Source organism: Pseudopipra pipra, chromosome Z, assembly GCF_036250125.1.
Source record: "Pseudopipra pipra isolate bDixPip1 chromosome Z, bDixPip1.hap1, whole genome shotgun sequence".
NCBI classification, from domain to species: Eukaryota; Metazoa; Chordata; class Aves; order Passeriformes; family Pipridae; genus Pseudopipra; species Pseudopipra pipra.
Genome location: NC_087581.1, coordinates 68,361,559 through 68,384,538, shown reverse-complemented (window position 1 = coordinate 68,384,538; position 22,980 = coordinate 68,361,559). Strand labels below are relative to the sequence as shown.

The window sequence follows — 22,980 nt, the reverse complement described above, 5'->3', positions numbered from 1 at the left end:
AAGTTTCTGAAAAGCTCACAGGGTGAAAGGGAAATGGTCAGAACAGATGTGAGTCAGCCAGGGAGTGCCCACCTTGGAACACAAGCAAGGGTTTAATACTTGGGTTTTTTGGTTTGTTTTGCTTTGCTTTGTTTTTTTGGTTTTTTTTTGTTTTTTTTTTTAAATGCTCCTATCTTCTTCCAATTTATTTCTGAAAGCTAAAGATGAAGCCACTGTCCTGTAGCTCAGTGGGAGGGTTGGGGAGCTATGTTTTTCAGCAGCCTGAGTTTTGTAAGGCTTAATGTGGCTGAGACAATTGTCCTGCTGCATTTTCTGTAAAAGTAGTAGCTTTCAAAAAAAAAAGAAAAAGGTAGAACAACTCACATTGTACAGAAATTCAAGTAAGAAGGTTGTATTCATGAAGCACAGTTTGATTGTGTACTTGCAGATTTGAGTATATGATATGTAACACTTTTCCACAGAAATGTAAGCTGAAAATGGTGGAGAACTTGTGGAATAATCTCTAAGTCTCCAATCCAACCAGGTAGCAAGAGGCAGAGAGCAGCACAGGAAAATGTACAACAGCAACTGCACTTCTTTTTATTAAAACATAATGGAAAAAGCCACAAGCACCACGACAACGTTCAGTAATGTATGTAATGTAGTGAAGAAAGAGACAAAAGAGTATGGGCTTCCAAACATTCTTAGTATGTGTTGATGAAACATGGTGATTGTTTTAATCTTTTGGACAATACAGAATTATTATCCGTGTCCAGACATATTTCTGAAGCTAAAAAAACCCCTCTTTTTGAATTGCATGGACCTACAGAGCAACTATCTCTGCTGACTCAGGAGAAGATTATAGAGAGCAAATGCCCTCAACTGCAGAGAGGAACAGAGCTTCTAGATCTCATCGAATTTCCGACAGAGCATTTGGTTTTGCTATGATATCTTCAAGGAAGTCCCCTACCCTCCCATGCCAGATGCAGCAGCTCCAAAAAGAAAGATTGTCAGGTACCACCATTCCAGCTGTGTGATGGGGCTGTCACATAAGAAGTGGATGAAATGAACAAAGCTGTGTGAGGATTCATGTGGCTTATCGAGGCCATAGGATGTGGCAGGAATTGCTCTTTGAATTTTATGATTGCCTTCAAGATAAAAAACCTTAAATTAAATCGGAAGGAGAAAGTGGAACCTCTTGGCATGGAGCACTGCATGTGCTGGGATAAAGGCTCCCAGGCAGCAGTTGTTACCACTGAAAATGAGAGGCAAACAGGTTGATGCAGAGCTAGGCATGAACAAAGTTTCTCTGATGCTCCTGAAGAAGTTATCTTTAAAACAGAGTTTTCTCTCACACTTTGCAAAGTCTTGGCCCTCACTAGTAGTTTGCCTACCCCTGAAGTCTTCCAAGCCTTGACATCTGAACAGCAAGTCCAGGATGCTGCGGATAAAATTTGGGCTGCGAGGAGCATTTATGAAAGCAGAGATCAATCAGCCAGATGAAATGGAAAGACAGGCTGAGAAAACAGCAGAGCCGAGCCAGATCTTTGTTATCAACTCAGAACAAATAGTTTCAAAGATTTCCATATTCAAAGCTAGGTAGTGCCACCAAAATGCAGGAAGTGATCAGAGTGCCCTGAGACATGGTGCCACCTCCTGAATGAGACCTCACCGTAAAGTTAGAACTGGAAAAAGAAAACAAAGACTCTAATGCAGAGGACAATCTGTTAGAAATAATAATGTGCCTACAGCGGTTATGAGCCTGTGCATCTCCAAAGAGCCCAAGTCCCTACATGTCTCCAGTCCCAGTGAAGCAGTGGGAGGTTTTTACAGGGAAATGGGCAGCGGGCAGTTGAGGTACTGTGTGCTGTCAAAAGGCACAGGGACTCAGCACTGTCTCAAGCATGCATTCACATAAACGTGGTGGAGGCAGAGGCTTCTCGTGATAGGAAACTGCCAAGGAAGCCAAGGACTGAAACGGCCCTTGTTCTGCCGAACCTTGTCCCTGTACTTGCAGAGCCTGGTCACAGCTGAAACAGCTGCCTGGGCGCAATTTGAAAGTAAATTCAGCTCTGGCAGCCCATCAGCGCTTTCCGAGCCTGCTGTGCTAAGTGTCTGCTTGTTCCCTAGCTGACACACAGACAAGTGCGTGATTCCAAGCACGAGGTCGCAAAGCCACGCGTGTTAGGCTGATCTCCCGAACAGAGCTCACGCAGCGTGCACTATGCATCGCAGCACCGACAAGTCCGACGCACCAGTTATATCCACGCCCTCCGAAATCCTCCGGGGAGTCCTTAACTCAGCAGGGCCCTGGGCACCCCGCGCGGTGCTGCCTGCGCTGCCCGCGTCCTGCCACGGCGGGGAGCTGGGACAGCGGGGACGGGACAGGGAAAAGGCGAGGGAAAAGGTCAGAGCACCTCCGCTCGGTGTGAGAGAGGAAAAAACGAAGGAGGAGGAGGTGGAGGAGGAAAGTGCTGCGGCACCGCGGTAGAGATGAAGGACAGTGGGATGCGGGGCAGCTGCCTGCCGGAAAAGGGTGCACGGAGGAGGAGGAGGAGGAGGAAGGGATTAGAGGGTAAACAGCGGTTAGGGAGACACTGAATGGGGTTTGCTTGCTGGGGCCTGTAAGCAAACCAAGAGAAAGCAGGAGAGTGTTTTGGGGGGACAGGAAGCCAGAGGAGAGCAGAGAGGTTTCAGGGTGTATGGGCAGGTGGATGGCTGGCTCCAAATTGTGCCCTCTGGCACATGGAAGTGTCTGGTCTTGCTAAAGTTACTGGTGAGATGGCTAAAAACATGTCTTGCCCAGCAAAGATGCACATTTTAAGAAGCACGTTTTGGTGGGGAGAGGTGTCTGCTGGTGGCCAAAACTGAGATCAGAAAGGACCTGAGAAGTGCCCAGGGCAAAGATGAGGATCCAGGAGTTCTGCTGTTTCCCACCCCACCTTTGCTCCAGAAACCCTTCCTCACCCCTTCAGGGCTGGTATTTTTCTGCTGGCTTCCTGTGTGGTGCCAGATGGTACAAAAGTAGTCAGTCCTCCCTTGGGAGCTCTGGGAAGCCTGGCTCCATCACAAATCCTGCACTCTGAGTGTGCCTTCCTTGGCTCCTGGCATACCACCCCCAGGGAGCAGGGAAGTTGAGATGGGTTTGGGAGGGAGAAGGCACATCCACCTGAAGGAGTCTCCTGTCCCATAGTTGCTGCAACAGACTCACCTCTGCAGCATCTCTTTTCTCCTCCCTACTGAGGAGAAAGCTGACAAACCCAGTGGGGCATCAAATTCCACTTTGGCTCTTGGTTCTGGAAACGAGGCTTCACAGTTCTGGTTCAGAACATCTCCCATCCGTGTCCTTCCTCTTGACCATCCTTCTCACTTTAGTCCAGGTTGCCCACCCTCTGATTGCCAGCCAGCACTGCCACCTCTCCCTGGAATATGTGTTTTCCATACTTGGCTGTGTGCTGCCTTCAGGTAACACGGCTTAGCACTCTCCATCATAACCTCGAGTTTTCAGTTGCTCCTAACATTAACCACGTGGGCTCAAACTGATGAATTTGTGCCTCAAGAGGGATTTCTCTTTTTCTTTTTATTGGCATTTTTGCTACCTAGTGGTTGAGACCCAGCTCCAGCATTGCCTTTAGTCAGGCAGTTCTCAGCTCTTTGCAGCCTGGAATTGCAGCCTCATCTCTGTTACAAATCCCATGAAACCTGTGGAAAATCAAAGGCGTTTTCTTGATAGGGAACAGCCACTTGAATACTGCCACAAGTAGAGTTCTACCCAAGAATTAATTTGCTGCCTCAGGGGGGATGCTCCTCAGGCTTCATGGCCTGCCATGTGTACCTCCCTTTCCAAAATGTTGGAGGTGTATGGATTAATAAAGACTTGTAAACAGAAAACACCACCAGCAGGCAAACAGAATTTATTTCTCCAACACCCTCCTCTGGCTGTTGAATAACACTGGAAGACAAAGACCAGGCAAGGTAGGTCCTTACCTCTTGTCACAATCTAGCAGTGGGTGGGGACAATGGAAATGCAACCATACTTCATATTTCCCTCCAAGCAACTATCATGTACTAGCAAAAAGCCTACTCCTATAGCCAGCTAATAAATTAACTCCATTACCACAAGGCAGCACATTAAAGCCTTATGAAAAACAAGTTTCTCTTGTGTTGTCTAACAGAGCAATGCCTGGACATGCTCTCGGTCAGTAACTGCAGTCAGAGGCATCAGTGGGCAAAGCTGGGGCTTGCAGTCATGAAATAAAAATGCTGGATGATGCCCTGAGAGTGCTGAGTCCTGTAGAGGACCACAAACATGGTGGAAAGCGTGGGCTAGTCTGCAGAGATCATTTTAAAAGGGTAGCTTTGTTACACAAAAATTTACATTGGGGAGAATAATTGTGTTTAGTCCCCACTCAACTTTATGGCAGATTGTGGTGCTGTCTGTCCACACCATTCCAACCAGATGACTGCTGTTCCTTTGATGCCAGCATAAAAAAAAAGGACCCTTTCTGTGTATCTCAACGAGTTGTGTGCTTGTGCCTGGTCTGCATCTGACGGGTCAGCTGAGCAGTCTGGTAGTGCCAGCAGCTGGTGATGACAATACACTTCCTTCAAGGCAGTTTTTGGTAGCTCTCTTGTTTTTGACTTGCCTTCTGCATCTGGGACGAGGAAAGGTGCAGAGGAAGCCAGCTGCTCCTCTAGCCCTGCCGGGTGAACACTGGCAGAACCGAGGAACTGACGAGGGCCCTTGCAGATTTCCCGTGTGCAGCACAGCAGTGCAAAAAGGAAGCTCACTGAGTTGCTGCCGGTGGCCTGCCCAAGAGCTATGGATGAGGCAGGCTGCAAGGCCACAGAAGCAAGAATAAGTTGATAGGACAGTACAAGAACGTTACTTGTAGCAGCAATGTGACTTTGAACCGCACTTAAATGACAACTTTTTCATTCCAGGAAGCTGAATATAATTTGATAAGGTTACAGCTGACAGTTATCAATCCCCTGCGAAGAGCTTAGATAAGGCAAATCTGAATCACATAGCTTATGACTGTACCAAAATCTGGGCCACTGCAAGAACTGAACCCAATGTTGCTGGATAAAACCCAGACTTCCCATATAAAAGTCAGCAAGCAATTAAACAGCCAGTAAGAATAAATCAAAGCAGGAAGAGTTTTCGGCCGGGGGCAAACTAAAAGAATTCTGGACCCCTCTTCCTTGAACTCGAGAAGTTATGGGGTAACTGCTCTTTTGAAAGGGATAGCAAAGGGACTTTCATTTGAAAAGAAAACAGAGAAGATCCTGATATCCTTTGGCAGAGGAATGGCAGGATAACAGGAAAAGAGGAATGTGCATCCCTTTTGATTATCAGCGATTTCTGGCTGTTTCTGAAAGAAGCCCTGTCCACGGTGTCACTGTGGAGGGCTGACACTTACAAAGGAACTGGCTAAATAACCAAAGGCCCCATCACTCTCATTGCTAAACACAAGACCCCGGGGCAACATACTCTATTAAGCTGTGCCAATGATTAGTACTGTGCAAGCACTTCTGTGCTGTTGTCTGTGATGTTTTGTGTAAGGGTGATGAGATATAAATTTAGAAATCAGCGTTGTCTACCCACCTATATCTTACTGGCATTTTTTTCCCCCCAAAATCCATTTTATGGCTGTAAAACGGCAAGTGTAGTATGAAAAATGAATAAGCTAAGTTAGGTCTGTAGGGAGTCTGCCTCTATTATTAGACAACTGATACAGCTGGAGCAAACAGGAAATCTTTGAGGCATGTGATTTATCTTCGGGTTTGATCTGCAGCCTGTTTTTTTTTTCCCCAGCTGTAATTAGCAGTATAGTGAAAGACATTTCTCCTCCTTAAAAGACTTGCCTCTCTTATACTCCTAGACTGCAGTGGCTCTAGCCACCCAAATACTGCCACAAACAGATCAGTCAGAGTTTAGGACCCAGAGCCCTGTTTTAGACTTACGGGATGTGACAGCTGACTGAAAATCAATGAAGTGTGATCTACCGAGTGTCACAACGAGGGCAAGATAAGGCTAGAAAGGTGCTGCCTTGCCTTGCAGACTCAGCTGTCCCCCTTGGTTTTCAACTAGATTGTTTTAGTCCCCTAGTAAGATGAGACCGATTTGCTTCTGAAAACAGAAGATCAGATTTGAAGGAGAAGCCGCGGCGGTGCCCATGCTGTCCCTGGTGCTCTTTGCTCTGTGTCTGAGCCACTCAGGTAGGTGTGATTTCTTCTTCTTACAAGATGAGCTGCAGGTGGTCAAGATCTTTTTTTTCTACTGGGCTCTTAGCTTTGCTGTTTTCTGGGTTAAGGTGAATACTGGCTTCCCTTGGTCCTCCTCTAACCCAGGTTTGACTAGCAAAAGGGGCTTATATCAGCTGCTGCCTTTGTGTTGCAACCACAGGCAGTTTCACAACAAGGTTTTAATAACTGGTGGCAGGGCGGTTGTGGGCTAGAAAGTAACAGAAAAAATCCTAAGCTTGACTCTCACTGCTAAAGGAAATCACAGGAGAATCTCCATCACCAAGAGGGGAAACTGAAATGCCTCAGGCAAACTGATGAAAGGCTAATTGTCCTGTCTGTATTTCTTAGGGTGTTTTGCACATTTGTTTAGAAGGCTTCCTGCCTCAACACTCCTGTTCCTGCACCGGTGCGGAACTGCTGCTTGCACAGACCACAGAGAGAAACAAAAACATGGGGAAGAGTGGGGATGGCAAACAGTGCTCGGGTACTTGCATACATGGTAACCTACCAGGGAGCTCCCCAGCTTTTGCCTCCTCTGTGCACCAGTCAGGGATGTATCTGTCCTGTGGCTGTTTCTCTGTTTTTTTCAAAGGCAGTGCTACTTTGTTCAGTGTTTTCTCCATGGCATTAGCTGGCTTCTTCATCAGATGGGTCTTGATCAAAGAAACTGTTAGGCTGTTTTCACACTTGACATGTCTTACTTCCCATTAATAGCTTCTGCTTTTAAACTGTGTTTGTACAGGTACTGAGGCTGCCTTACAAAGGCAGCAACCTTCTTCTTTCTGACTTAATTCTTTGTGAGACTTCTCTTTTTCACTCTTTTGTGTGGCTTCCCCAGCAGATGAGAATCAACACATCCATCCCCCAAAACAGCTTTGTCACCTCTCTTCTACACCCTCTTGGAGCATTAGGGTTCCTGAACTTTGTGTAAGGCTGTGAAATGGCACCATTTTCTTATGAGGGATGTTGAACAAACAACCACCGACACACAGGGTGTGTGGCTGCATGTATGTGTGCGGGAAGTCACACCCAAATAAACCCAGAGGAATGTATTCTAGCATTAAGACAAAGCTGATTTTGATCCTGCATATTTAGGTGTTATGGATTTTTCTATTCAATGGCTTTTCCATTAAATTTCCTGTTTTTAACAACCATATATTCCTATGAAGCTCCTAAAGGGAAGGTGAAAACTTTAGGAGACAGAGTCTCTGCAGAGAGTCTTATGTGTCAGGGGATTGGACCACTGAGGTTGTGGGTAGTGAGGAGGAAGAAATGTGTTCTTTCTCCTCCTTTGGTTGTGGATGCAATGCCTGTCTGGCATGTTTGGGCAGCCAATCTATTTTCCTAGGATAGACCCCACACTCTGTCCTTAATTTGCTGTGATGGAGCTAGAAAAATCCCTGGCATGAAAAGAGGCCCTGGAACAAGCAGAAGGGACATTTGTGGTTCCCAGCTGGAAATAGAAGACTTCAAGGTCTTGTGACAAAGGGGCAAGGCAAAGGGTGGCCACAGGAGTTGCTATAACCTGTATTGTCACCTGCATGAGCCATTCCTGGCTGTGGGACAGGGCAGGTGGAAATGAGCTTGAAAGCTCCCTCTAACCAGCCAGCCTCTGTCCCCCCCACGGGATTAGTAACCCCACCACAGCTGCATTCCAAGCACAGGGGACAAACACAGCTTGTGCTAGAACATGTGACAGGAAAGTTAATTGTCACCCTGTGTGAGTGGCAATCATTAGATTTCAGTGTTTATAGCTCCTCACAGAGGAACAGTCATTTGCTGTGTCTGGAAGCTGGGGACAGCAGTGTTGCTTGGACCTTGTTCTATCTTAAGAGAATTCAGTCTGCATGGGGGAATGATTTTGTCCCATGGAAAGCTCTGGCATGAGAGCAGGTTTTTGCTTTAGGCAGTCCTTCAGCTGTGCTGCTTGCTGCCAGGTCTTGCCTTGCCCACAGCCTCAGACAGACCCCGCTGAGGTAGAGGAGGCTGCACAGCCTGTCTTGCCCAGGAGATGTGCAGCAGCTGCTGGGGAAGGGGAAATGGATAGAGACAGTGGTCTGTGGTTATATACTTTCTTCCATGTATGTGACAGAGCACTACCCTCTGCCTCCAGTTTTCTCTCTGGAGGACCTGCTGGGCTCAGATGCCCTCTCCTCTCTCCCTGTGGCATAGAGACCCTTCTGGGGGCTGCCTTGACTCTCACGTTTGCTGCACAGTGTGTGTGAGCCCATTAACTGTGCCCTCCTGCCCAGACTCTCCCACAGTCCTGCCCTTGCACTGTCCCTCGGCCGTGACCCCTCCTGCACCTGATGGCTGGCAATCCAGGCACAGGGGGCTCACCCCGGGGCTGGCACGGCATGAGCTGGGCCCCGGGCAGCACCCTGTGGAATCCCCTTTGACTGCTGACACAGCAATACTGGCTGTCACCCCAGCAGTATGGGGTCAATCAGCAGGAGCTCCTTTTTCCTTCATGGTGGCTTTGAAGAGAGGTAAAATCCCTCTCATCCTTGTGTGCTGTGTGTACTCACAAGGGAAGGGGTGGAGGTCATGTCTGGACCTTGGCATCACAGGGAGTGGGGATGAAATTTTAGGAAGGCTGGAGGGTCTGAACTGCCCTTCCCCTTTCCCAGTAACAAGGAGAAGGGAGAGCATGGTGTCAGTGATCGTGGGAGTCCCAGGTCTTGCAGGTACAGCCTATCATGCCTCTGTGCTTGCCTTGCTTGCCAGGGCAGACCTGACCCTGGCTGCATCATCCAGCTCCTGCTGCTGCCAGATGAGCTCCCTTTGCTTTTTGATATTGCCTACCTGCCCCACCTGTCCACTGGGAGAATTCAGCTTTCTGGGTGATTTGCTGCTATCCCCTGGTTAATCCCAGAAGGAGGATTCACTTTCAAGTGCTGCATGAGGCTCCCTCAGGCTTGTCTCACAGCGAGGAAATCCCACCACCCCAATCCTTGTGCAGAACAGCCTCCATCTCAGAGAGGCCACAGAAACTGGCCAAGTGCAAGTGAAATCCCTGGACCCTGAGTTGCCCACAGTGAATTACTGCCACAGCTAGCTAACTGGGGTTTGCCCCACAGTGACCAGGTCTCCCCTGTGGCTCCAGCTCTCTGTGGTACAGCATAGATATCTGAAATATCAGAACTCTTTCTCAAGGTGTTTTTTTTTATCAGGCTGGATATTTGCTACTCAAGAGTGAAAGAGGGAACCTGATGTTCTGAGCCTGTGGGTCTTCTAAAGAGTAATAAACAAGAAAGACTGGGCAAGTGTGTTGTCCCAAGACAAAAAGGCCAGGGTTCTGCTGGCCTCAGGTTCTGCTGAGGCTCTGTGCATCTGAATTCCTACAGATTTTACTGTACAAGACAAGAGCTGCCCAGAGGCAAATTTGTCTCACATCATCGCTCTGCCTCACTGCTTCATGTCGTGGCTTTCTCCATGTCTGCTTTCTGGCCTGTCCCCACTCTGTGTTGTTCTCTTCCAGACGTGGATGCCTTCAGTTCAATCGCTGAAAACGAGGATGCGCTCCTCAGGCACTTATTTGAAGGCTATCAGAAATGGATCCGTCCTGTGCAAAACTCCAACGACACCATCAAAGTCTTCTTTGGATTAAAGATATCGCAGCTTGTGGATGTGGTAAGTGTTGCATCAGGCTTGGCAAAACACTCCTTCTTTTATAGAGAGCCATGTATCCACCTGGGAGGGCTGGTGATGCTGTTGGCTTTTGCCTGCTCACGCATGGAATGCACAGGGATGGTTGGGCAGCAAAAGGCCGAGCGTGACATGGTGCTATGGCCTTCTGCCCCACACACAGCATGGGCTGTAGGACTCATTTGTTTTGAAGGAAACCTGAAGGTCCTTTTTCCCCTCCTGTTCTCAGGAAGTAAGGCCTAATGTCCATCAGGTTTTTATCAAACAACCCATGCCAGACAGTCCCTGGCATCTGTGTTTGCAGTTTAATGACAAGGCAGGGTGGGCGAGAAAGAGTAGAGCTGGTTGGATATTATTCATTCTAAGCAAGCTTGTCTCCAGGCCAAAGGCAGTTCATGTCTTAACCCAGCTGGTTACTCAGATAAAACTCTAGAGGCAAAAGAGTCAATCCCATGTTTTTGCCCATGTGGAAATTTTCCCTTCCCTTTCCACTGCAATGCACAGCAGAATTTCCACAAGGCCCAGAGGTACCTACATAACAGTGTGCTCCTTACATCCCTCAGCCCCTGGCAGTGTCCTCTTGTGCTGTGGAAGACAAACTCTAATTTTGTGCTTTATTTACATATTCAGGACAACGTTTCAGCTTGTATCTTCCCAGACTCCCTCTAGGCTGAGCAGTGTGGGGAGTTGAGCCACCCTGTGAGCCCACAGTCATGTGTGTGCGACCTGACACCACTGGCTGGCTGAGCCCTTCTGCCTCCCTGTTTTTTGGCATTCGATGCCTTTGAGCTCCTGTGAAATGCCAGACCCGCCGTTTTCCAGCTGCAGGAGCTCCCAGTGAGAGCAGGGACAGCACCCAGGAAGTCAGTTCATTTCCCCCAACAGTGACTGAAGAGCCCAGGCTCACGGGGAAACAGGACCACAGGGATCTCCTCATCTCAGCACAGGGTAGGACTCAGCGGGCTAGGTCTGCTTCTACTGTCTGTTTTCATATTGCAGTCCTCTCTATCTTGTGTCACCCTAGGATGAGAAGAATCAGCTGATGACAACCAACGTGTGGCTGAAACAGGTAAGTTAAACCACGTCAGATCTCCCCTTTCCCCATGTGGGGCTACTGACCTGAGTGGCCATCCCAGTCTGCTGCCCACTGTGTCATCCATCCCATTTCATGGTGCTGAGTGGCCAGACAAAGGCTGCATCATATTACCTTGCCTGAAATTTTTACTTCAGTCTTGTCACTTCAGAAAATGCATAAAGAGACAGAAAAGCAGTCAGGTGGGCCTTTAGGACATAGGGTACCCTCTTTTCCTCAAGCCAGCTGTATTTCAGGGAAGCAACACACCTGATACTGCAGTGGCTATCCCTGGGATGTTGAGTGTGCCCTGAGGGACTATCCTGTCTCAGACTTAGAGGTCACACAAGTACTGTCTCCCTTGCCTGAGGTAAGAGTGGTGCCTCAGATAGCTTTCTTCTTCATTCTTTGGTATATGTAAAGAAAAAGAAAAGGCCAGCATGTTACACACACACCCATACACCCTTCTCCAATAAAACCTGTAGCAAATTAATCATATCTCTCTCACATAACTGGTTCTGGAAGTGACAGTGATTTATACAAATGCAGGAACGGTGCAAGTTGAACTGCTAGGTCTCTTTTTGTCTTCAGTCCTGAAGAACACTGCTGTTGGTTTAGGTTACATTGCACCAGCTTATTGACCTTGTGACAATTATTTTAAGTCTCTCAGCCATGTGAGTATCTACAAACATGTCAGCTGATCCCAGGCTGAGGACATAAAAAACGAGCTGCACTTGAAATCATGCCATGGAAAAAGGTCCCTGGGGGTCCCTGGGCTGGTGGGGGAGAAATGTGGCTCAGATTTTGTCTCAGTCTGGGTCCTGTAGTGCTGCAGTGAGTGTGAGCTTCTGGGTGGAGCAAGACCCCTAAAAACTATATGGACATTGTGTTCAAAGATGCTCTCCCTTGAAGAGGGAAAAGCTCAGGCTTCCCCTCACTACACGATAGACAGGAATTTCTCCTTTTGCTGGAGGAATTTGCCTCTGATCCAAATCCAGATGCTGAAAGCCTGCCCTAAAATATCTGTGGTATTACATTTTCCTCACCTTCAGCTGCAATTGCAGAGCCCCTGTTGTGCACAGGGACAGGTCTTGACTTCTTTACTTTGAGTGTCCACTTGGGCAGACAGCAGAGCCCTTTTACAGAGGTCACCCCTGTGCCCTCCTCTGTCCTGTCCCCCCTCCCATCCACTCTCCTCGCAGGCTGCAGCACCCACCCTCCCCTGCAGATCCAAGCCCTGCAGCCTGCAGCTGTGAAATCAACCCATTTCACCCTTCTCATTCTCTCTGTTCCTACAAGTGTCCCCCAAAAGATTTTACAGCCTTTTGCAGCTTTTGATAGAATATTCCTGGGTTTGGTTTTCTCCTTCTTCTTAGGGAAGAGCTGGCTGCTTGCTCAGTCTAGGACAGCAGTCTCATGTGGCCCAGGGCAGCCTCATCCCTCTGGCTGGGTGATGTCTTCACCTGCATTACAGTGGCTGCAGAGGAGGGGGACCTTGACTCCCACCAGGAGGCCAAACGCAAGTCCAGACTGTCCAAGGGTATTAGGTCTGAGAAGCTAATACAGATAGGCACCTGCCAACTCTCTCTCCATTGCTGCTTAAACCTGCGTGGGAACATTTTGGGTTAACCCTCCCATGCTGAGCACCCTGTTTGTATTGCAGCAGTGACTTCCCAGCGTCACAGCCTGGAGCTTGGGTCACCTCTCTTACTGTGGCAAGTCAGGTTCTGCTGGAGGTTACTCCAAACATGCTGCAGACATTAGGGACGTGCCACCATCCATTCAATGTCTCTTGGGCGTGGAAGAGAACCAGGGCACTTTGTCTCATCCTTTTGCCTATGCTAAAAGAAGGATGTACCCAGAAGTGTGCACTGTAGACACACCGACTTCTCTAGAGGCCTTTGGAGGCTGTGCTCAGATTTTAGCCAGGGCAGCTCCCCAGGGAGCTCAGCCCTGTGATTTTCCAGAGTTGCTGAGCTGGGCTCTCTGGAGTTGGTGCTGTTTCTAATACCCCTTCTCAGTCTGATGGGCTGAGAGCACCAAGACCCAAATGAAATGCGAAGGGAGCAGAAAATGAGGCACAGATTCTGATTTTCACACATTCAGGTGGCCCCAGAACACCAGGCTGTGCACTAAACACCTGTAGCCTGACACAGGTATCCTGCTCTGGGAATTGTGCATTTGTATAGGCTTAGTTTTAACTTGTCCACATGCAATCCACTGCTTGGGAGATTATTAGAATGCATAAGCACAACATCTAGGAAAAAAGTACATAAAACCAAACAGAATTAATTTGTTTTTTTCATTTGGGTTGGGAAAAGTGAAAAACACTAAAACAAACCAGAACTCTCTAATGACAGAGGGACATTAGACATTCTCCTTCTGCAGCTGCTGGGTAGGTGAGGGAAGTCTGTCCTTCACCCTGGGTGTTTGAGGTTGAGGGGGAATCACAATCATAGAATCACAGAATGGGTATTTTTGAAAGGGACCACTGTAGGTCATCTGCTCCAATCTCCCTGCTTAAGCCCTGTTATTTTAGAGTACATTGCACAGGATCACATCCAGATGGTTCTTGAATGTCTCTAGTGAGAGAGACTCCACAACCTCTCTGGGCAACCTGTTCCAGTGCTCGGTCACCTGCACAGTAAAGAAGTTCTTCCTCATGTTCAATCATGTGGAACTTCCTCTGCATCAGTTTCTGCCCATTACCTCTTGTCCTATTGCTCATTACTGAGAAGAGCCTGTATCCATCCTCTTGACACCCTCCCTTCAGATACTTATATAATTGACGAGGTTCCCCCTCAGTTGTCTCTTCTGGAGGCTGAACAGGCCCAACAACCTCAGCTTTCCTCATAGCAGATATGTTCCAGTCCCTTGATTGTCTTTTTTGCTCTCTTCTGGACTCAATTCAAGAGCTCCATCTCTCTCTTGTCCTGAGCAGCCCAGAACTGAACACAGCTCTGGATGTGCCTCACCAGGCCACAGTTCAGGTGCAGGATCACCTCCCTCGACCTGCTGGCAATGCTCTTCCTAAAGCACCCCAGGATCCCTTCTTGGCCACACAGGCACACTGCTGGCTCATGGACAGCTTGCTGTCCACCGGCACAGCTTGTTCTCCACAGAGCTGCTTTGCAGCACGTCGGCCCCCTACCTTTACTTGTGCCTGGGGTAATTCCTCCCCAGGTGCAGGACCCTGCATTTGTCTTTGTTGAATTTCAGAAGGTTCTTTTCTGCCCAACTCTCCAGGCTGTCGAGGTCCTTCTGAAGGGCAGCACAGCCCTCTGAGGCGCTGCCACTCCTCCCAGCTTTGTGTCATCAGTGAATTTGCTGAGGAGGCATCTGCCCCTTCATCCAAGTCATTGATAGATAAGTTAAATAATTCTGAGCCCAGTATTGAACCTTGGGGGACACCACTAGTGACAGGCCTTCAATTAGACCCTCTGCCACTGATTATGACACTCTGGGATCTGCATTCAGCCAGTTCTCAACCCACCTCACTGTCCTCTCATCCAGTTCATGCTTCCAGAGTTTGCCTACAAGGATGTCGTGAGAAACAGTCAAAAGCCTTGCTGAAGTCAAGGTAGACAATACCCACTGCTTTCCCCTTATCCACCCAGGTAGTTGTTTCATCATAGAAGGCAATATGGTTAGTCAAGCATGATTTATTTTTAGTGAATCCACACTGACTACTCTTGATTACCTTCACCATTTCTCTGCAAGAGTCTGACTTTTCTTAGGTGGGTAAAAACTTAAATCCAAGAATTTTAATTTTTTGGTTAAACTAAAATATCCTTATGCTTAAGATGGTGGGACTTGATGAGCATGCAGGCAGAAACACACAAGGTGCAGAGAAGCTTTTAGTGGTTGATAAGAAAGTATCTGGACTCAGGCAAACTATGGAGTAAACTAAGGGTTGAGAATCTGGATCCTGTGTTTCTTGGTCCACTTTCTATGGGTTAAGCTCTTGAGTGACAGCACAGAGATAGGAATTTGACAGAACTGGAGAAAAGAAAGAGCAATTAGAAGGTCTGGAGCAGCTTGGAAGAAAGGGAGAAGAGAGGAAGGGACCTGCTGTCTACGTGTCAGCATAGCCCACAGGGAGATTCCTATTTTTTCTAAACTGCTCAACTTCAAAATCTGCACACATCCTATTTTCTGCTCTAGTAAGAAGGCATACAACCATTTGCCTTGCAGACATGAAAGAGCACTTTAGCTGGGAGAGAAATCAATGCAGGGCGGGGAGAAGCGAGGAGTGTTACAGATGCAGCAAATAGCCCAGGCCAAGGGCCTGCTCCAATTCAACTCCAGAGGGATGATTATATCTCCAGGTGGGTCACAGGGTATTTGCTACTCTTGTATTAATGCAGGCTACAAGCTGACTGTGTTGGCTGCTGCTATCAGCCCTGACTAGCCCCTTGAATGATGTATGTTTCCAGCCTAAGCCTTGTTGCACCTATTACAGGAAGTGTCCAGGACATCTGTGAGACTGTGACCACTTAACAGCCCAGGCTGCCGTAAACATCTGTTAGATACCCAGCCTCAGAAAGTTCACATGAAAAGTGGTGTTTTCTGTTCCTGATGCTGAGGCTGAGAGCAGCAATGACCCCTCTCTCCACACCTGAACAGCTCCCATCCCTTCTTCAGGAGCAAGGGGTGGAAAGCCATGCCTGATACCTGATACCAGCCATTTGGGCAGTTCAGAGAATAGGTGCATATCTCTTCTGGTGCAGGTAGTGGGGCCATTAACTCTGCCATGGTGTCACCCTGAGCAACTGCCTCCTTTGCTTGTGTCTTGTGCCACGTTTTAGGAGGGGTCTACCAACCACCTAGCCTTGACCTTGGGCCCTATCCCTTCCCTACGCCTGGAGGACCAGGATGTTCACTCTCCCTGTCTCTGTTTAGGTCTCTGCTGAGGCTCTGGGTTGCTGCCACACTGCAAAGCGTTGCAATAACAAGTGTCTGTAGGTATAGCTGTGAAACACGTGTGGAATCAAAGAAGTAATAGGGGAACAACACAGTGGAAGAGGAATCAGAGAATACAGATTTTTTGGTTCTTCCTTAAGTTGTGGAGGAAATTGTCCAGGGAAGGCTGAGGCCCCCACATCCCTGGAGATTCCTTAGTGCTGGAGCGTAATGGAAACTGGTTCATCTTCTGCTTCTTGGTTTTGGCTGCAGTCTACAGGACTTGTGTCTTATCGCTGCTGTTTCTGTGGGCAAGTGAAAATCCTCATCTGTAATGAACAGAGATCAGGGAGCTGATTTTCCACTGCATTTCCGTGGCAATCTCCAGATTGCTGGAGCCACTTTTTTATTATCTCTCCATCTGAAAAAGCTGCAATAGTGTACAGGTCTTTCTGATGAAAGAAAATGATTTTTTTGCAAGGATAATGAACACAGATATTAGGTCCTGTGTTCTGTTCACAGAAAAAAAGCCATGTCTCCACTGAAAAGTGAATAAAGGCCACCTCTTTTACACTTAAGTAGTAGTAACCATGCCACCTGGCTCTTCTGTGGGGTCCGTGCCAGCCAAAACCACCATGGGCTGGTCCACAGAGGGAAGCAGAGGTGCTGTACTAAAGGGAAGTGGCTCCTTCCTTTTGACTACCCTCAGGTGGGCTGTGCAGGATGGTAGGAGAAGTGAGAGTCAAGTGCTCTCCAGGAGTGCCTACCTTGAGGTTGCCTGCATCAGGATGGGTTTTTGGGTCCCAGCTGTGTACGGAGGGGCAGTGCTTGTGGGAATTAACATCCCCCAGCCATGCCCGCCTGGCATCCCCTCTGCGTCTGAGCAGCCTTACACCAAGCTCTGCCCGTTGTGCTGTGCAGGGGCAGGGGCACAGCAGGGGCCCTGCAGCACTGGGGGAAGGCAGGAGCTGGGGGAAGGAATGAGGCTGCTACAAATGAGTGGGCAGAGGACTCTGTTGTTTTGTTACAGGAATGGATGGACCACAAGCTCTCCTGGAATCCAGAGGAATACGGTGGGATCACTGCTATCCGTGTCCCCTCTGAGTCTCTGTGGCTTCCTGACATTGTTTTGTTTGAAAAGTGAGTAACATGGCTCCTTGGTCAGAGCTTAGGCCAGAGCTTGGGCAAGGCATGTCAGCTGCCATGAAGCTTGGTGTGCTGACACAGGGCTGCTTCTTTAGGCGGTGTGAATGTTGGCTTCCCTTGTGCTCCGGGTAAGGGATAAAAAGCAGAGCTGAGAGGTGGTAGGACTGGGGCAAACACAGTCCTGAACTTGGTACTGTTTCTTCCTATCCAACTCCCAGTGCTGATGGACGTTTTGAAGGATCCCTGATGACCAAAGCCGTGGTGAAGTACAATGGAGTGGTGACCTGGACACCACCAGCCAGTTACAAGAGCTCCTGCACAATGGACGTGACCTTCTTCCCCTTCGACAGGCAGAACTGCTCCATGAAGTTTGGGTCGTGGACATATGATGGCAATATGGTGGACTTGATTTTAGTGGATGAAAACGTAGATAGGACAGACTTCTTTGATAATGGGGAGTGGGAGATCTTAAATGCCAAAGGTATGAAAGGCAACAGGAAGGACGGACTGTACTCTTACCCATTTGTCACTTACTCCTTTGTGTTGAGACGCCTTCCCCTGTTCTATACTCTTTTCTTAATAATACCTTGCCTGGGATTGTCTTTTCTAACTGTCCTGGTGTTTTACCTACCTTCAGATGAAGGGGAAAAACTTTCACTGTCTACGTCAGTTCTAGTTTCCCTCACCGTTTTCCTTTTAGTGATTGAGGAAATAATCCCTTCTTCTTCCAAAGTCATCCCCCTGATCGGTGAGTATCTGCTCTTCATCATGATTTTTGTGACCCTCTCCATCATTGTGACTGTGTTTGTCATCAACGTCCACCACCGATCCTCAGCAACTTACCATCCCATGGCTCCCTGGGTTAAAAGACTCTTTCTCCAGAAGTTGCCTCGGCTGCTCTGCATGAAGGGCCACGTAGATCGCTACTCCTTCTCAGAAGCTGAAGAAAAGGGAAGCACCTTGAAATCGAAGTTTCTGGGGAAGCAGAAATACAGGCAAGCAAAAGACAGAGAAAAAATTGTCGTTGCCTTTCTGGAAAAGGCCGCTGACTCCATTCGGTACATTTCCAGGCACGTTAAAAAGGAGCATTTCATCAGACAGGTAGGTGAAGGACAAGGAGAGATCGCAGTATCCTTGATAGCAATAGCTTGCAAGTTCTTTCCTTTTCTGCATGCTTTTCCCTTTGCCTCTCTTTCCTGCTCTCACCTGGGACGTGTTCTTCCTTGGACCTTGATAAATAATATGGGTTTTGGGACAACACATTGCTTCAAGGTGTATTGTGATGTGAGAGTCCCAGCTCTTCACAGATGCAAGAGGCCACAGCAGACTCTCCTAGAGGAAATCCTGGTTTGGGATTATTTTAATAACCTTGTCCTGTGTGAGTTTGGGATACATGCGAATCTGGAAGCCTCTGAACAGCCATTTTTAATGAAAAGGTCCCTTGAATTCATTTAATAAATAGCACTGTTGTGTGTGCAGGGTTGTGCCAGCACTCGCAATTCAAAATTCCCCTCCTGCATGTACTCAATCTGAGTCAACAAATCACTTAAGCAAACACAAGCCAGTCGAACCACGTGTGCTCGAAGCAATGCCCGCGTCCAAGCGCTGTGCCAGAGCTTCATCCTGGCACTGCAAGGGAAATGCAGTTCAGTGAAATGAAACCCAGTTCGCTATAGAGCCACGTTCAAGCTTTAAGTCTGTAAACTTTCACATGCACACCTAGCTAAAAGCTTTCACACAGGCTGAAAAAGTCTGATTACCACGTGTGTAGAACTATGGAATTGTTTTGGAGTTCTGGGTGATTTGCAGCTATGAGTGCTGAAAAGGTGGTCTGTGTCAGTTTTAAGATACAGCACGCTACAAACTTCTAATTTTAAAAAGAGATTTGGGGAGCTGAAATACATGTAGCAGTATCAACAAAGTACTAGGCTTGTTATGTTTATGTTTGTCTTCCCTCTGTCCTTCCCAGGTTGTACAAGACTGGAAGTTTGTAGCTCAAGTCCTGGACCGGATTTTCCTGTGGTTATTTCTGGTGGTGTCAGTGACGGGTTCAGTTCTCATCTTTACACCTGCATTACGGATATGGTTGAACAATGCTTTGTAGAAAATACTCCCACAGTAGCATACAATAAGTACAATGCCAAGGGATGGTGGTGCCTTCAAGCTTAGTCTGTGTTGTACAGGAGGGGAAGCAATAGCAAGAATGAGGGAAGGTGATGTTTGATTGTGAGCATTGACCAGTGCTTTCAATCTACATATAACTCTGCCAGTTACAGATTTTGCTGAAATCAGAGAAGGGCTGGGTGCACAGCCAAGTCCTAAAGTAAACTGAGGTTGCACATCTGGGTTATAATTATTTTGTTGGTAACTTGGTTATATTACAATAAAAGCTAAGATTATTAGTTAAAATTGGAAATAGTAGTTCTCGCACAGTGATCACACTTGAAAGGCAGATCTGCCAGTTAAAATGCTACTTTATAACAGAAGTTACAGTAGGAACACAAATCTGTACTCAGTTATCTATGTTTCCAAGTAAAACCCACAAAATCTCTACAGGTTACTTTATGCACATGTCAGAACTGATGATTGCGTAGCATGTGCACCAGAAAAAGTACAAATACTTTTTAGAGGGGATGTTCAAAACCTTGGTCCTCTGACCTCACCTTGCAGCAGGATCAGCTCGACAGCGGCAGAACCTGCATTCTGCCCAGCCTTCGTGGCATGCACACCTCATCTCTCATCTCAGCCATCAGGAAGCTACCAGGTGTTACCCACTGTTCTGTATTATTTGCAATTTTGCTTGCTGCTCAACCGGAAGGCTGAACAAGTGAGGGTTTTCCCTATGTTCCACACTTAGAAACTATGATTCTCTCACCTGCAAGTTCACAAGACAAGTGGAAGATCACCTGAAGCATATGGCTTGGAGGAACATGGTTATGCTGCTCCTTAAGGCAACAGTGATGTTCCTGAACAGTTTGGTTGGGGGGGAAGCTGCAAACATTGTTTTTGGCGAATGAAACTTGCAGTTGTTGCAGGAGTGGAGTTTCTCCTGAGTGCTGTGGGGTGGGCTGGTTACCAGGAGGATACATCCTTGGATGTTGGCTTGTTCGTGTTTCCCAGGCAATTCAGAATTTTATTCCTTTGATTCATTTATATGGGATCCTCCTGCATAATTAGAAACAGCTCTTAATTGTTAAGTGAGATGTGACAGAAAACACACAAGTGAAACTCTTGAACACACAGGTGAAGCTCTCACCACTTTTGCTAGGGCAGTGTTTTCCAGCTTGGAGTGCTGTAGAAAATCCCATTCAGAACTTGCAAATGTTTTCAAGGCTAGTGAGGGGTTGGAGATCCAGTTTTCTACTATCTAAATGTATGTAAAAGCTTTAGGCAGCCTTGAAACTGTCTCCCCAGGGATGTAGGTGAGAAAGTGTTAAAAATATATAGAGGTATTCTTGTGCTTGGGTTTTGCATGCACTCCAAACCTCTGTAAATTAATATAATCCTATTTCATTGTGTCAATGCAGAAAATTCTGTTTACTTGTGCAGTTATTATTAATAAAGATGTATTTAGTGAATGATTCCTGGGGTGAGAGTGGTTATACACTGGGCTTTGTTGTTGATTTATTGTCAGCAAGGCTAGATTGTAGTCCATTTAAAAAGCCTGGTCTCAAATCTATTCAAACAGAGGTGTCACATTCTTGGAAAGTCCTCATAATATTTTAGCTCCATATGTGAGTTTGAGCAAGGAGCAATCAGATCTGGTCATTGTATTGAAGGAACCTAGAACAAACCCATTTAGTTTAGCATATATAGATAGATGTCTTAACATAAGACATTGGTATAAAATTTTTGCACATTGACCTTTCTGCCAGCTGCTCCTCTCTTCTTGTGTAAGTTGCATTTGTTCCCCTGGCTGGTACTGTGAAATATCCATAGGAAAACAGCCAGGAAGCTCTTCTTTCCAATACTTAACACACTCTTGAATTCAAGTAGTGATAGGTATTCCCTCTGAGCACTGCTGCCAGGAGGCTGTTAGCTGGGATAGATGACAACCTCCTCTCCCAGGCAAGTGTTTCAGGCGTTTATCCGACAGATGTGTCTGATTCCAGGCTGCTTTGCCTGGCTTATGCTGGTAAAGGTCAGCATGTTCAGGTGATTGGAGTGTGAGGTGTGTGAACACTGCACGTGTGTGGCTTCCGGACTCCAGTCTTATTAGCATTGCATCTGGGACTGCTGCCTCTGTAGTCTCACTACTCACTCCCTCGAGCTGACTGTTCCCGAGCTTCTTTAAATCCCTTTGCTGCTGGCCCACAAAAACATTCAGTGCGTTCCACACGACGAAAACACAACTAGGAGGACATTTGGGCAGACAGTCCTCCGTCCACGTGCTCTGCCAGCAGATGGCAACATTGCAGATTACAAATCCTAACAAAAAGAACCAGCCACCGTCTGCCTTACTACTCTCAACATATGGGTCCTCGATTTCTGGGCACTGGCTCACCTGTCAGCGTCTGGGATGGCACTAGTTCTAGTTGTAGCTTTTCGTGTTATTTCAGTTAGAAAGTCCTGCAACAAGAGCTGGGGCAAGCAGAAATGTCATTTTTGTGTGGGTTCTTCCATGTTTGCTGATGCAGCTTCCTCCGAGGTGACATGCTTATCATGTCCCCCATCCCCACTCTCTTTAATCAGCCAAGTACTTTCACAAAGCTGACAGGAGTACATTAGGCTCCCAGTCCTGAATGTGGCAAACACAGATGAAAATGGCAGAAGATATAATGGGAAATAGTTCACTCAGAAAGAGACAGAACGTTACTTAAGATACCAGGCTGATGAGCACAGAGAGATGAGTAGTTCTGTAAATGACAAAGTGAGGGAGCTGGTGCTGAGGCATAAAGGCTTCCTAACTGGAGATGAGGAGCTGTACAACTGGGAATGCTTTGACAAAAAATCAGGGATTTTGCTGAAGTCAGGTTATTGACTATAGGGTAGTAGCTGTCATGCTTAAGACACCTGTGCAATACAGCTTCCACCACAATATTCTCATTGTTTGGATGGTCATAGAGTGCAACAGTGAATGCTGGCAGTCAGATGTCTTCTGGAAAATGTCTTTTTGTGGAAATGAGGCTTTCAGGCTCAGATTGCAGCTCTCCTTTTCAAATTTCCTTTCTTTTCCCTCATCTCCTTTCTGATTAAAGAGTCTGCATAGTAAATGTCATCTAGTAGCATCTATAAATGTGTTTATAGATGAGAGTTTAAAAAAGACAGAGAGTTTAAATAAACAAACACACATTCTTCAAGAAGGTATGTCTCAGGAGTGATATTTAATTGACAGGCTGACAAAATAAGCCATGTTTGTTCACATATCTGTTTGTCAATCACTACATAATTATGCAACATTCAGGAAGATTACAGAAAATATAGTTTTCTTCTAGACAGTCATGACTGGCTGGATTAAGACAGTTATATTCTTGTCATTCCACCTTTATCTCTAAGATATACATTTATTCAATCCTATTCTCTTTATTGTGGAGCATCACAAAAGAGTAAAAGGACAGTGAGTTCAGAAACAGCAATTCATACTTTCCACGGATTGGTGATGTTCAAAGCAGAGACTGATACATGGCAGGCACAGAAAACATTGCACTGACACTGTACAGTTCAGGTTAGGTGCTCTTAAAAGAAAGAAGAGTTTTGTACTGTTGAAGCTACTGGTTTAATTGGAGTGCTGCCTTTTAAAGAAGAATCCTTGGGCACAAACCCAACAGGAATATAAACGGACAAGGGACCTAAGGGTAAACAATCCATATATTATAGAAACCACATCAGGGTCACATCTGCAAAGTGTTTCAGGATTAAGCACACTAGGATTGGGAATCTGGTTATGTAGCAGCAACCTCAGCCCCAAAGGATGTGTCCCTGCAGTTACAGGTTTGCACACACAGCACTGACCCATGAGAAACCAGCAAGCAGAACACAGGTGC

The 22,980-nt window shown here is 47.0% G+C and overlaps 1 protein-coding gene across 2 annotated transcripts; it reads left to right on the top strand.

Moving 5' to 3' along the window:
* Positions 1-5,731: 5,731 nt before the first annotated feature.
* CHRNB3 (cholinergic receptor nicotinic beta 3 subunit) lies at positions 5,732-20,577 on the top strand. 2 transcript variants are annotated; one of them, XM_064641050.1, is made up of 6 exons: positions 5,732-6,201; positions 9,710-9,861; positions 10,901-10,945; positions 16,881-16,990; positions 17,215-18,097; positions 18,966-20,577. In XM_064641050.1, exons 1-6 carry the CDS (start codon positions 6,159-6,161, stop codon positions 19,098-19,100), a joined length of 1,368 nt encoding a protein of 455 aa, XP_064497120.1. In that variant the 5' UTR covers positions 5,732-6,158; the 3' UTR covers positions 19,101-20,577. The 2 variants fall into 2 exon arrangements, with proteins under 2 accessions (XP_064497120.1, XP_064497122.1); XM_064641052.1 differs by lacking the exons at positions 5,732-6,201; positions 9,710-9,861 and adding an exon at positions 10,684-10,824.
* The last annotated feature ends 2,403 nt before the right edge of the window (positions 20,578-22,980 follow it).

Coding starts and splice junctions, on each gene's coding strand:
- CHRNB3 (XM_064641050.1), top strand. CDS start 6,159: ATGCTGTCCCTGGTGCTCTTTGCTCTGTGTCTGAGCCACTCAG. Junction 6,202..9,709: donor TCTGTGTCTGAGCCACTCAG/GTAGGTGTGATT, acceptor GTTCTCTTCCAG/ACGTGGATGCCTTCAGTTCA. Junction 18,098..18,965: donor AGGAGCATTTCATCAGACAG/GTAGGTGAAGGA, acceptor TGTCCTTCCCAG/GTTGTACAAGACTGGAAGTT.